This window comes from Ostrea edulis, chromosome 3, assembly GCF_947568905.1.
Source record: "Ostrea edulis chromosome 3, xbOstEdul1.1, whole genome shotgun sequence".
Classification (NCBI taxonomy): domain Eukaryota; kingdom Metazoa; phylum Mollusca; class Bivalvia; order Ostreida; family Ostreidae; genus Ostrea; species Ostrea edulis.
In genome coordinates this window covers 75,258,207-75,273,240 of record NC_079166.1, presented here as the reverse complement: position 1 = coordinate 75,273,240, position 15,034 = coordinate 75,258,207, and the positions used below count along the sequence as shown (strand labels likewise).

General features: G+C 33.1%; 1 protein-coding gene across 1 annotated transcript; it reads right to left on the bottom strand.

The window, feature by feature from the left end:
* Positions 1–1,685: 1,685 nt before the first annotated feature.
* On the bottom strand, positions 1,686–8,475 carry LOC125676969 (uncharacterized). The gene is made up of 3 exons (XM_048914858.2): positions 8,261–8,475; positions 3,388–3,520; positions 1,686–1,941 (listed from the first exon to the last, which is right to left on the bottom strand). The coding sequence occupies exons 1-3, from the start codon at positions 8,377–8,379 to the stop codon at positions 1,843–1,845; spliced, it is 351 nt and encodes a 116-aa protein (XP_048770815.1). The 5' UTR covers positions 8,380–8,475; the 3' UTR covers positions 1,686–1,842.
* Positions 8,476–15,034: the final 6,559 nt, after the last annotated feature.

Sequence of the window (15,034 nt, the reverse complement as noted above, 5' to 3'; positions counted from 1 at the left end):
ATCCAATTAAATAATTGGTTGACATTTACACTCATACACAACATCGCATGTCAATCAACACCAGGTTATGTGCACTTTGACCGGATGCTCTCACATGAAGATGCCTTAAGTACGTTCGGGTCAAATAAAGACGAATATTTGTAAAGAGTGTTTAATTTATACACATATCTAGAAAAACTTTTTAACAGCTTGCTTTCATCTCGAAAATTTGTTGACTTTCAGCCAATCAGAAAGCTTATGTAAAGGATTTTTGTATATATTTATGAATCAATAATATCTCGGTGATAACATAAAGTCCAAAGGTGTATTGAAATTTGTGGGCATTTTAAAATTTTAACACAAATGAATATTAAATTTCATACATCTAATTTCATACAAAGTTCACTGTTAAGCCCTGAATTCATTCAGGACTACTAAAATATGCATTTTACATGTATCAAATCAGTTTAATTTCTTTGCTGAGAAGGGTTAATTAAGTAGCGGCCAGAGGAGTCTGGTTAAACAAAACTACGTACACCTGATCAAAAGCCATATTGGAATTCAGATCACTTCAAAGAGTACTTTTTATACTTGTACAGAACTACAGAAGGAACATATGCAGCAACTCTGAAGAAGATTAAATACTTAATTCTTTCAAAAGATTCCTGTCAGTTCTGCATAGTGAAAACTGGTCAAGTTTAGCCTCATGCTCAAGGCTCCAGGAATGGACAAATAAAATTAAAGCTGGTCCAAAATTGACTACTGTTTATTTTTTAGGGGGTGGGCTGAGGGAATTCCTACTTTGTATAGATGTGCGTCTCGTTTTTATAGTAAACTTTGGGAATGGAATAGAGCTTAGAACAGATAGGAAAAACCCATGGAAGTGTTTTATTCTTGGCACACTGATTTTGACTACGTATAACTCCGTTTACATGATCAAGATATAGGGCTTACGTGGAGTGTGACCGGTCGACAGGGATGCTTACTCCTCATAGGCACCTGATCCCATCTCCGATATATCCAGGGGTCCGTGCTTGCCCAACTATCTATTTTGTACTGCTTTAAAGGAGTTACGAGATTCATCACTGTTCGTCATCTTCACCTTTCATAAAAGCTTCTTGAGGGCATTCAAGACGGCATACTTCACAGCCACTAAAACAGGCGTACTATATTCATTGAGATTCATACGCACAATGTTCACAACTGCATCACGTTCATGAGGAAATGGCTATCATTCAATTGGTAAAAAATATGGAAGGCAAAAACATTGGAAATGTAAAAATTAGGAATGGGCACTTGCCAAAGGTAGCTGTAGAACTGTAAAATGTTTACAGGTTTACACTGTCTACACTGTCAACTTAATCTTTTCGGAAAGCTACAGTTCTGCAGTTAGCACCAGATTTGTGAGCTCTGTACACCCTTTTTCCAATCCTGTGCAAGATTTATCACTATTTGATACAGCCATATTTCTATATAATAATTTGGCAATTGTGAATTTTCTTTTCTTTTTTTTTCTTTCAAGTTTCTAATTGTTAAATTAGGCAAAAATTGCCATCATATTAATTTTCACATTGATTTCAGATTTCATCAAGATACAGATTACAACAAACAATGAAATGAAAACTCCACTGACAATGTATTCTTTATGTTGGTAGGCACTACTATTTGAAGACATATATATATGCATGAATAAAAATAAAAATATGTTAATATTTTCAACATTTTTATTACATGGAGTGATTTCCCTTTGACAAGATACACCACTTTCAGCATTTCTAAGAACACCAAGCAGTTTCCAATTCTTTCAATATTACAATCGTCTCCGCAGTTTATGTACAAAAATTATAACGAGATACACATTAATTAACTAGATTCTGGTTTTAATAGTCCCTCCTCGTCAGGGGGAATACCCAGCTCTTCATCTGTCCACTTGGAGGCATCAGGGAGTTTATGATGGCCACCCTGAAATTGACATCACAAATTGCTGACAAAAGAATCAATGTCAAAGGAATGATTTCAACATAACTGGTTGTACCTGGAACTGAGTTTATATACCCACCCCCCCCCCCCTCCCTGTTAGGAACCCCTGCATTCAATGACAGGTGATCTCACTACACAGCTACCGAGACTGACATTGTTTAAATCACCATTATTCTGTATGTATATGCTGATAGATACAAATGGTATTCAACTACATTTTCTAACACATGACCACTGTCTATATATTTACCTACAGTTCTAACTCTTTCATGTCTCTCTGAGGGCCATTGGATGGAAATAAAATAAAATTTCCTCATGTACCATGTAATCACCAATTTGAAACCAACATTACCTATCAAGGGATGTGAGATTTCCTATCATACACTGTGTGACATCATTAATTAGGACATCATACATTTTCTTATTATTTACATCACATGGTGTAGTAAAATGCAGGTACTTTGCATTCAATTTGATGTACCTTGATGGGGGGACAGCCTGGGTTTTTCCTTTAATTTTACACTCTTTCTGATTGTCTAATCAGTTTAAATTGAAATGAGGATTTAAAATTTTTTTTATTTTCTCAAAGCTCATAAATTATGCACAAAACTGTGGATAAAATGCGAGACTAAATGTGCAACATGACTGCCCCCTCCCCCTTCCACCAAAGGACACTAATCCAACCTGATCCATATAAGTAGTATTCTCTTGATACATCTAAATCCTAAATTTCAATTTAAAATGTCCATGTACATCTATGACTGAGATAATGATAATTGTTTGAATTTTTCTAAGTCCAAGGGGCATAACTCTGTAATAAATAATTTAAAAGAACCAAATAAGAACTTGACCTGTATATTATAATTCCCATGATGTATTTATATACCAAATTTCACTTTATTCCCCTAGAAGATCTCAGTTGAATATCTGCATCCATAGCAGAGATAATGAACAGATATCAAATTACAACAGAATACATGAAATGTAGGGCAGAAAAGAGTAACACTATATATATACTATATAGCTAGGATATAGCAGGGGCATAACAAATAATCCTTCATTAGTACCAGTTTGGGATAGGGGAGTCCCACCTCAGAACCAAGATTTATTGTCTAGGAGTTTGCAAAGCCTGTCCTAGACTGAAAATCTCATCCCCTCAGTGGAATTTCCTAATCCAATAGTTGTACTAATGAGGGATTCTGTAAGTACTGTATTGTGCATGTAATGATATCCGAGGGCCATTCATATGCCAACTCCATGTACTACAGGTAATACTGTAAAAACATCTACCGAAGAAACCTTTATTGGATATAGTGTAGAAGGAACATCATCATCAATCCAGTTCTGTTCAACAATCAATAGAGACTTTCCAGGATTAAAATTTTGAAATTTTTTATTTATACACGTATTATAAATTCTATTCCATACCGTCCAATGATCAAAATGTGCCATCATGAAGTAGGAGAGCCTAGTAAAGCCAGCCAGTGCTAACACAGTTCCACAGATCCACACAACATTGTCAGGTGGCGGTCTGCCAACGGTCACCTTGTAGGTTCTGTCTCTGTTAAAAACAAGAGAGGTAATGTCATTGTAGACAATCAAATTATGTCTACAGGTAGATAGAATATTCTAAGTTCTGCAATGAAGACTTGCTATTGTGACTGAACTAGTAAAGGGGGGAAATGCTGAGGACAAGATAGCTGGAGGGAGGGAGGGGTTAGTCAATCCTCTTATTGTGAATATGTTCGTAATTCTGATGTACTCTCTATAGTGGAGAGCTTGTGGACTTCACCTGTAGTTTGCAAAGATGGTCAATCCTACGATGACAAAGCTTTGTTAAAAGAAATTTAAATGATCTTTTAGAACTTTTACTTTTTAGTAGGTAGTTTCAGTAATTAAGCTCAAAACCATCTACAATTTCAAAACCAGCTACGAAAATAAAAATTTAAATTACTGTCATCATTTGAATTTCAACTGAATAACTTGTTCTGTCAAAATGCAAGCTGGGATTTGAGTATTCAACTGAGTAATTGAATGCTAAGAAATACACTGGCACAGTATATCAACCGTTGTAGAGGTACTCAAGTTCAATACTTGACCACAAAAAAGTGGTAATTCTTATAAAAAAAACTATCTACATATATTCACTAGTGGGATTCAATACATCTTTAGTTAGAGTCACCCTTTTTTTAACAGTGTTGTGAGACCCGAGATATATTACTTGCCAAAAAATGTAAATCTCTTAAAGGGACTGATTCACGATTTTCCTTCAAATTTTGTATTTCACTTTAAAGGCATAGGGTCTAAGATATTAGTGAAATTTTGCATGTTCCAAAAGGTGGCAAAATTTAAGATCATAACTAAAAAATCACAAAAAGTTCTTCAGAATGTTTACAAACACATTGGATACGATAGTAATTACAAAATAATTCCCTGTTCTAATTTGCCTAAACTGGTACCCTGTTGACTTCGCATCTCTTATGTTTGTGTGTAGCCACCAATCTGCGGGGTACCAGTTTAATATATTGTCCTCCAGACAAAATTTTATTAAGGGCTAAAACGTCAAAATGACTTCAATTTCAAAGCACTGCAGATATAGATAACTCATAATTAATACTACAAATTTGTTTTTTTGGAGTTCTTCTTGCAAAATATTGTGATGTCATTTTTGAGATAAAAGATAGACCCTATGCCTTTAAATAATCAAAATCTACAGTCTAATATGTTTTAGAAAGTTTCATAAATTTTTTTAGGTTATTTGTCATGACAGAAGCTCATTATAGTTTTGAAAACAAAGATTGGGGTGTGTTACTGTTTACGAGTTTTCAAAATAAATGGATATTGATTCATGTCACATTTCAAGTATGCTTTAGGTAAAATGTGTCATTTAGAAGTTAAAATTTGTAATTGTACAAAATACAGATGCTTTGAATTACAAAATGAACGTTTCACTGGTCATGCTGGTTTGTTTGTTTACATAAAAAGACTCGAGTCTTTGTTTACATAACACAGAATCAAAGCTAAAATATTGCTCTTATCCTTACATTTAGACGGTCAAAATTTTGGTTGTCACATTAAATGAGCTATATTTTTTAAAAAAATTCAACATTGCAAATGAAAAATATTTCTTTCGAAAAACGTGAACCAGTCCCTTTAAATCTGAAGTACAAGCCAAGAAAAAGTATCGAAAAAGATATTAAATGATGATCCAATGTTTGATCTTTCAAATATATCAACATATTATTCGTTTACACCATTTTATTTCATTGGATGCAAATATATGAATACTATCATACATGTAGCTCTGCACTTAAGAAAGAAAGTTAAATATAAATTACAAATTTTAGTTAAAATGATCTTTTGAGTATTTCTGACTTTTATTCAAATTAGAAGCCTTTTAAGACTTCAAGAATAATAATGCAATTAAAAGTACAAGAGGTCCAAGGGCCACATCACTCACCTGAGTTACCTTGGCCCATATCTGAAGACTTTCCATATATATTTGCATGTAAAACCTTAGTTCGTATTGTGGCCCCAACCTACCCCTGGAGGCCATGATTTTTACAAACTTGAATCTGCACTATGTCAGGAAACTTTCATGTAAATTTCAGCTCTTCTGGCCCATTGGTTCTTGAGAAAATGATTTTTAAGTTACCCCAGCCGATTTTTGAATTTTTGTAATTATCTCCCCTTTGAAGGGGACATGGCCCTTCATTTGAACAAGCTTGAAAGCCCTTTACCCAAGGATGCTTTTGGCCAAGTTTGGTTATAATTGGCCCAGTGGTTCTTGAGAAGATGAAAATGTGAAAAGTTTACGCCAAAAACGTCGACAGACAATGGACAAATTTTGATAAGAAAAGCTCACTTGAGCCTTCGGCTCAGGTGAGCTAAAGACTGTTGAATGTAAGATTCACAATTCTACTTGATAGAGAAATACTATACCAAGTAAGTTAGCCAGGTTAATATTGAAACACATATATATAAAATATAATAATTTACATAATATTAAAGGGACTGGTTCACGATTTTTGAGAAAAATATTTTTCATTTTTGATGTTAAACATTAAAAATATAACTCATTCAATGTTGACAGCCAAAATTTTGACCTTCTAAATGCAAGAATAAAAGAAATATTTTAGCCTTAAATCTGTGTTGTGTAAACAAAGACTGAGTCTTTTTATGTAAACAAACAAACCAGTGAAATATTAATTTTGTAATATAAAGCATCATAATTTTGCATATTCACAAATTTTAACTTTTAGATGTCACATTTTACCCAATGAATGCTTGAAGTGTGAAAGATATGATAAACTTGGATGGATATCCATTTCTTTTGAAAAATTCGTAAACAATAACATACCACAATCTTTGTTTACAAAACAAATGATAAACTCTCTAAAATGAGCTTCTATGATAATGTATAACATTAATTTTCATATGAAATCTTTTAAACACCTTAGACAGTAGATTTTGATCATTAAAAGTGAAAAACAAAATTTTGGGGAAAATCGTGAACCAGTCCCTTTAAAAGCATCTCACAAGTAGTAATCTCAAAATCTTAGAGAAAGTGGAAATTAACTTAGCATTCCAAGCAACTAGTGAAGGCAATTGGCAGGGAAATTACTTATTTCGGAAAAATTATTGTTTCAATATTTACTTCTTCATTGAATAGAGAGAGAGAGAGAGTTGATGACAAGTTAACCGTTTGTTAAAGTTGACTGTTAACTGTCATGCAACTGGGCCCTGAGCTGAGGGTTACACAGTTTCATGTATATAGGTCTACAGTTGTGATCCTTCACCTATACAGCTAGTAACGAGTCGATATGAATAAAAAATTCTGAAAGGACATTACACAAACAGACAAAGCAATATCTTTTAACGCTGTGGTCATCTTATTTGTCGTAGGTCTATCCCTATAGAAATACTATACAGACAGTGCTAAAAAATGTCCTGGAAAGAAGAAAGTCTAATATTAATGAGATATCCCATCTTTGAGGTTCATTTCGCACAGTGTCAGTGTAATGGACAAAGAACAAGGTACGATTGTGTGTACACAAAAAGGCCCCAAAAATTTCTCCGTTTTAAAATGTGTCTTGAATAAAGCTTAGTACGTGTTTTAAGCAAGTTAAATATATGCCAAGTATACACTGTATACTACATGTATCTAAACTTAAATCAAATAGACAATTTATTAATTAGATAGTGTATATGCCAAGTATACCATCTCAACTTAAATCAAAGTTGTTGCTTATTTGATAGCATTATGACAAGCCTTTTTCACGCCTTTCTTCAGAAAAGAGCCTGATAACTGTTAAATTTCATGCAGATTATTGCTTAGGAAAAGGTGTGCCCATCTGTCGAGCAAAATGAAATTAATATATATTGTGTGTCAATAGAAGATGAAAAATGTATTTTTAATATGACTTTGCTCAGCGCATGGGCTGTATGTTTTCTGAAAGGAAAACCCCCTGAATTTATGAATTTTTTTCATTGATTTTGGCATTTTTGCAATTTTATACCAACTTCACGCTCCTTTCATATAACAAAATGCAATTTTTTAATCAAATTAAACATATTCTGGGTTCGCCTGAATATATTCCTTATTTGAACAGGTTGGGAACACTTCCCCTATAGCATGTTATTCTTGTTAAAACGCGATTATCCCTCTTTAGCGAGAAATAAACATTACCATAACCAGGTGTTTTCAGTGTCTATTGATTCAGAAATAATGGCAAATTCCGTGCATTGCTGAATAAGTGCGACACACACTCAACATGATGTGAATTGTTTCTATGAAATTGACAACATAGTCCAGAAATTGCATACCAAAGTTGCTGCGTAAGAGGGAAGCAGTCTGAAAACCAAAACACATCGTGAGTGTTTTTGTTTTGATTAATATAATTGCAGAAGTATCAGAGATTTTAGCACTTTTTCTTCTTTTCATGTGAAACACGAAGAGATGTACTCCACGGGTGTTTTTCTCGATTGTACAGGATATATTTACTCTCGCTAGAGAGGGATAATCGCGTTTTAGCGAGAATATCTCGCTATAGGGGAAGTGTTCCCAACCTGTTGAATGCCAGATTTAGAGACTCCTACTGAAATCATCAATTCTCTGGGCCGATGACTGTAGAAACTGTACCTGCTTCTTTCAAATGGGTCATACTAAAGGTTTTCAACATGTAACAAAAACTGGACTGTATCTGTCTGACGTACATCACAACATGCAGAAGAATGGTACAACAAACAGAGGAAATTCGAGTACCTCCCCCCCCCCCCTTTTCCACTAAAATATGCTTACGCGAGGGGAATCCCACGAGGATGCCCTCCCCCATTACGAATGGAGGTTGTGTGAATATTTCTGCGGGAACATCGCACACAAAGCTGGGCCAAATTTGGCACCAGTCGCCGCGACATCATTAATTTCTTCTTCACGAGACTTGCAAGGACACTGTTGTTTAGTTCCCTAATATTAGGAGAACTAGTACATGTGTGTGTAAACTCATGTTTCGGATAAAATTGGAAACTGGTATTTATAATGAGTAAATTGTAATAATAATAATAATAATAAGATTTTCAGTAGATGTTTGCATTTGAATTTTTGATAAACTTGCAGTTTCTTTAAACATCTGTGCTAGATACATCTGAAGATATAGGTAAACAAAATTTAGTCTATTCTCAGTTTATGGCCTCGGGACCTGATTTTTTTTTTTTTTTTTTTTTTTTTTTTTTTTTTTTTTTTTTTTTTTTTTACGATTTACTCTTATTCGTTTATGAAAATATTATTTCAAACGTTGGGGTATTTTATAAAGACACAACATGGGATACTATCTTTCAGTGCTTTATTATTATTTTTTTTATCTGAAGGTCCTAATATTAAAATACAATGTACGGTATATCGCCTATTTTGATTCAATTTCATAATCAATTAATTTATTCTCACAAGTCAAAAAATATGACTTAGAAAAATACGTACTTGTACATGTATATATAATCACAGTAAATTTGATATATATATGCGTGTTGAGGGACATATGTACACGTGTATACAAGAATGAAGATTACAGATTCTGATGGTGACCGTTTTATTTGTAAGACACGACTCCTATTGAGTACCAGCCATATCTTTTCATGGATAACTTGTTTTTACGGGACGGGTCCACCCATAAGCTAACCCTCAAAAATGAAAACTGAATTGGCATATCGATAGCACTGTTTAATTGCTAGAACTATACATACTTTTATCATGTTCCGGCCACTATTACATGTAATTAAAAATACCAGTGTCTATTGAAATAAGTTCTCGAATATGGAGTGTTATACATTTATTACTAAACCCTCAACGAATTGATTGTTAATTCCATAATCATTATAATACAATGTACTCTGATTTTAGTCCAACATGCCTATCATCGATGGTCATTATTAAGGTCTTCCGTAGCAACGGAAGACCTTCTACTTATTGTGCTGGTTAAGATTATTCTTATTATTCTTTTCTTTTTTTTCCCTAGACGCTAACTTTGAAGCTTCATATCTCGCTCATTCCTCAACCGATTTTGCTCAAATTTTCAGCTTTAATACATTTTACTAAAGACTTTCAAAATACTTTTAAACATTTTGGATATTCTCTTCCGCTTGCGAGTTATTTCCCTTTTAGTGAAATTTTAAGGGCTTTGGTTTCCAGATAAAGGCTCCGAGACTATAATAATTGGAGCAGAACACTGAATTGGTAAAGTAGAAGCATTGTAGTTGTGCACATCATATTTTGTTTTTTGATTTCGCCATTTAAAATGGCGATAGAGAGGGGTCAAAAATCAGGACGCCTGAAAGAGCGAAAATTTGCACATAATTTCCTTTGTATCTTTTAAACTAAAAATATTTTGTTAAGACATGTAGAATAAAAGTTGTGTAGAATTTCAAGAGCTTTTATTTGACACCAGTAAAAAGGGGCTGACCCCTTAAATTAGGGATCTACGGCCCCTAAAAGTTTTCGCTTTATAGCTCAAAAACGGCAAAGAATTCGATATGGCTTCCGATGGAAAAGTTGTTCTTTAACATCTTATTTATCTCATGAAATTATTATTTTGTTCGAATCTTGTGTTATATTAGAGTAAAAAGCTATACCCGTAAACAAGTAGCCATTTTCATTTGGCAAGTGAGCGAGAACTCTTCATGCGTATAACTGAAATAAACTTGCTAAAAATAACATACCTGACTACAATAGATACTAATATTCATTTTAAATAAGGTTTTTAACATGCTCTGTGGTTCAAATACAAATTATTTAATGATACATTTCTCTTTTTCTTTCGTTTTAACATAAACAAACCTTCAACAACAACAAAAGGAGAGAGATAAATTATCTTTTATTTGTTTCATATTAGAATTAAAATAAGTAATATACATAAAAATAAAACGTTCAAACGTAAAATAAATCATGGTCAATAACTGCAAGCTGTTTACATTCTTCACGGTCAGCGTTTTTTATACAGTTATGTAACCCAACTCTCGCCTCGCTCGCAGGTGGCCAGAGTGACAAGCTTGCATAATCAAAACAAAAACATCGAAGCTAACTCGGCTTTCGTCCATCGCATAAATAAACACATCAATTACTGGAAAATTATGTTTGAAATCATTTTGAATCCTTTTACATTATATCATACTTAATTAACAATTATATTATGTTTTATTTCAATTATAAAGTAATTGTAAAGATGCTACCGCAAACATTTCGAGTTAGTGATCAATGGACCTCATAATATTTGTGTCAAGTTATACATACATTTAAAAAAACCTACACAATTTTCCTGATTATTTATCGGGTTGTCATTTTCCTCACAATAAGTTTACGGTAAGGGTATGTGACGTTTCTAATTGTCAGAAAAAATCGTACAAAATAAAATGAAGTAGTTTTAAGTTTTATTAACTTATAATTGTCTGCATACAGAAGGATTTATTTGTCGGTTCATTTCATTTCATCTAAATACAATCATGCGTGCAAGTAAATGCGGTTTTTATAAGTGAAATGAAAAAGGCAAGAGCGCCCCAAATATATATATACATCTCAAGCGTCTTATTGTGTTAAATTTTGGAGATTCATCACATGTGGACAAGCAATCTGTGATTTAACTCTACTTTAGCCAGTTGATACACAAGCTTTCTGCATTCTCTACAAAGTGAAAAAAATGGATCCTTTTTGTAAGCATAACAAATAATTTATAAACTTAATTTTTTAAATCACGGGTTCTTATCATGATTATACCAAATCTAAACATGTATAAAAAATCATCAGAAATCCACATCGAATCAGTCTCATTTCATTCAGTCATTAACTGCAAGCATTTTACATACACACCGGGGTTTGTTCTTGTTTACAATTACGTAACCCATGGCTCGATTGCCCGAGTTCGGAGCCATCGCATGTGTACCAGCGATCAGCGGCAATACATGTACACACAAAAACATTACCGTTTTAATGTAATTTGCAAACACAACGATTTACAGAAAATTATGTTTTTAATAAAATCGGATTTTTCAAATGATTGGTGGAAAAACAGGAAGTTCCAGTTCCCACCCTCCAATATTTTTGCCAACATATGCTTGACAGTATACAATACAGATCGTTAATTTACGGTCATGCCCTTTCCAGGCACGTAAAACCCGGGGGGGGGGGGCAGGAAACCTAACGTTTTACTGTTAATTTACTATGAAAATGGTCATTGGAAGGCCTGTTGCCCCCCCCCCCCCCGCCCCCCCCCCCCCACTTTTGTAGTGAAATGCGCTAATGTTATGTAAAGAACAAATTTTTTGGTGTACAGAAAAGTTGGAACCTACCCCACCCCACCCCACCCCCCACCCCCCGAAATAGGATTTTTGACTTTGGGAAATTGTCCGTTTTCTTTCTTTCTTTTTTTTTTTTTTTTGCTTGTCAAAGATTTTTTGGTAAGTGGAATTTTTTTTTCTGGCTGCCCCCCCCCCCCCTTTCAAAAACGATGTTACGTGCCTGCTTTCAATCTGCCTTATGTTTACCTCTTTTGTTTTTACCTATTGAGGATTTTCTGTTTGGTTGCCTGCCTCTAACTATATTGCTTTATACGGACTTGACTCGTGACTCTTATAATGATAGTACGCTGATGAAAATGTCTTTGCGCGTTCATTTCGGTGTTGAAAATGAATACACTTGCCGGTCAATGGAAGGTTTGGATTTAGATTTTTTAGAAATAAAAATTGAGATAGGACTTTAAATTGATACATCATTTTATATATGAAAAAACCTTATTAAGATTTACTTATTAAAGAATTGATTAATCATATTTTCCTGTTGAAACATGAAAATTTGAACACAGATTCTGAATTGCATACATGTATTACTTTAATTTATAGTAATTCAAAAAACCTGCTTCCTGGGCTTCGAGATTCAAGGCCTTTCTTCTTATAAAGATTATTAATGACAATAACATAAATAATCTTGATGTAAGGTCATTTGCACCATTTTTAAAGGTTTAAAAGTTAAAAATTGATTAGAGTCTTAATAGATCTAACTAATGGCAAATTTTGATTAATACTGAAAGAAAAGTTTCCATATGATCAAAGAAAGTGTCCTGGCCTTGACCCATGCTCATATTGTCAAGTTCACTTTTTTGAAAATACAAACCCTGTCCTGACCATATGCTGTAATGAAGAAACATTTAGATTTCATACTTACAACAGATTTTCATGTTAATTGAGGCTGCATTAGGACCTGACCCAAGGACATATGGTCAAGTTCAAGGTTTTTATGTCACACAGCTCCGACGGAAGACCTCTCGTTGCTTTGCAACGAGCTTTGCTCTAGTTGTTCTTTATATTTCATCTATGTCGTTCGGCTGTACCAGACTAAACCATCTGTATATATATATAGAACTTCTTTTTTAATGCTATTGATACTAAATTGATAATATTTAGAAGGAGCAGGTGACCCTGTAAATTTCACGACCCCAGGGATAGAGACATTTTATTGACCAAGTTATGAATAATGCAAATATGATGTCAGAGACACTTTAAATATAATTGTCAATGCAGATATGATGAGAGACTTTTGATATAATTGTTTGTTTTGTTTTGAACATATTTTATTGATGAAATCAAAAGGACTGGGAACAAGTTCTAACAACTTTCAAGTCCATCTCTTAAAATATTACATTGTCATGCAGGGTGATAATTAACAAGTAAAATGTACAATGATTAAACCATTCTACAAGTTTAATTCTTCTATAGATTTATGAACAACTGAAAAAAAATGTTTATATTAGTTTGCAGAGGCAAATTGACATCACCGCAGAATAACAATTTTGTATCAATATTGACCAAGTCAAGCATAAAAAGTCGATTTAAAAGATTATTTCTAGCTCTAGAGTAATTTTTACAAGCGAAAAAGAGATGCTATACATCTTCGTAAATATATCCACATGCACAAAACGGAGAATTTGTAATATTTCGTTTATAAAGATTATAATTAAGTATACAGTTGTGTCTTAGTTTTGTATGAATATAATGTTGATGTATCGTTTTCCAAAAGAGTAATATGATGGTGGTCTTGTAATGTCTGTTATTATATTTTGGAGGATTGAATTTATTGAGATGGCTTCTCTGCTCTACATTGAATAAATTCCACTGTTTTACAGAGTCAGCTACAAATTATTTTTTGAATAACTCTAATCTGCATTTTGGAATACTAGTATATAATTGATCTTTGTTTCTAGTATTATAAAGGAATATATTTTCCTGTTTATGTGAAATAATTTCATTTAAATAATCAGGGGAGCTACCATTGCAAATTTTAAACATGGTAGCCATTTTGCGATATATAATGTCTATTTTGTAAAGTTTGCCGGCGTGTTTCTGAATGAATGGATTCACTAGATGCAAAAATAGGAAGACCAGTAACAATTCTACTGCATATAATTGTACTTTTTCAAGCTTATCAGTATCGTGAACAGAACAGCCATCCCAAACAATCTAAGCATATTCAAGAGTAGGTCTAATAAATGCTATGTACAATTTTGACAGATCTTTTCTACCAATTTTGAACTTTAGCTTTTTTCAAAGACCTAATTTAAAAAAAAAAAAGATTTATCAACTATGGAATCAATGTATAAAGACCAACTGAGATGATGTGACAATAATAAGCCTAGATGACGATGGACTGGAACACACTCCAGTCTATCACCTTGAAAAAATAGTTCGGTAGAACAGAGTTATATTTTTTTCCGAAAAATAAACAGTTTTATAATTAGTCTTGGATAAATTGAATTTTAGTAGCCACTTATTTGACCATTTTTCTAATATATGTAAATCATACTTAAGTTTATATTCAATTTCTAGCATATTACAGTATATATGAGGATTGCTGGAGTGAGTTGTCATCAGCAAATGATCTACACATTGATAGTATATTTACAGCAACATCATTAACATAAATCAGAAAATAGTAAAGGTCCTAAAACAGAACCTTGGGGTACATCAACAAATATATCAAGTTTTGACGATAAGTCCTTATACATTACTTTTTGTGATCTGTGACTTAATTAAGTAGCTTCTGAACCAATGTGAAAGACTACCAGATATACCATACGTTTGCAATTTAGAAATGAGACCATTATGCCATACTCTATCAAATGCTTTTGATAGGTCACAAAATGTCATACATGATTTCCCTTCACCAATACTTTGAACAATACTATGATAAGTTTCTAATAATTGATAAACTAGGATGTCCTGGTAAAAACCCAGCTTGATATCGATAAGATAGATCATTACTATGAAAATAATTATATACAATCTTGAAAATAATTTTCTCCATAATTTTACTAACACATGATAATAGCGAAACAGGTCTATAATTACATACTATTGAAGGGTCTTCCTCTTAAAAAAAAGGGGGGGGGGTGACGTGAGCAATTTTCCAAAAAAAAGATGGGGAAATATGATCTGTTGAATAACATAGTAAATGGTTTGACAATGGTGGTTTTAGTTGATTTCAACAATTTATGGCTAATACAATCTGGGCCAACATCTTTATTAATATAATATAATT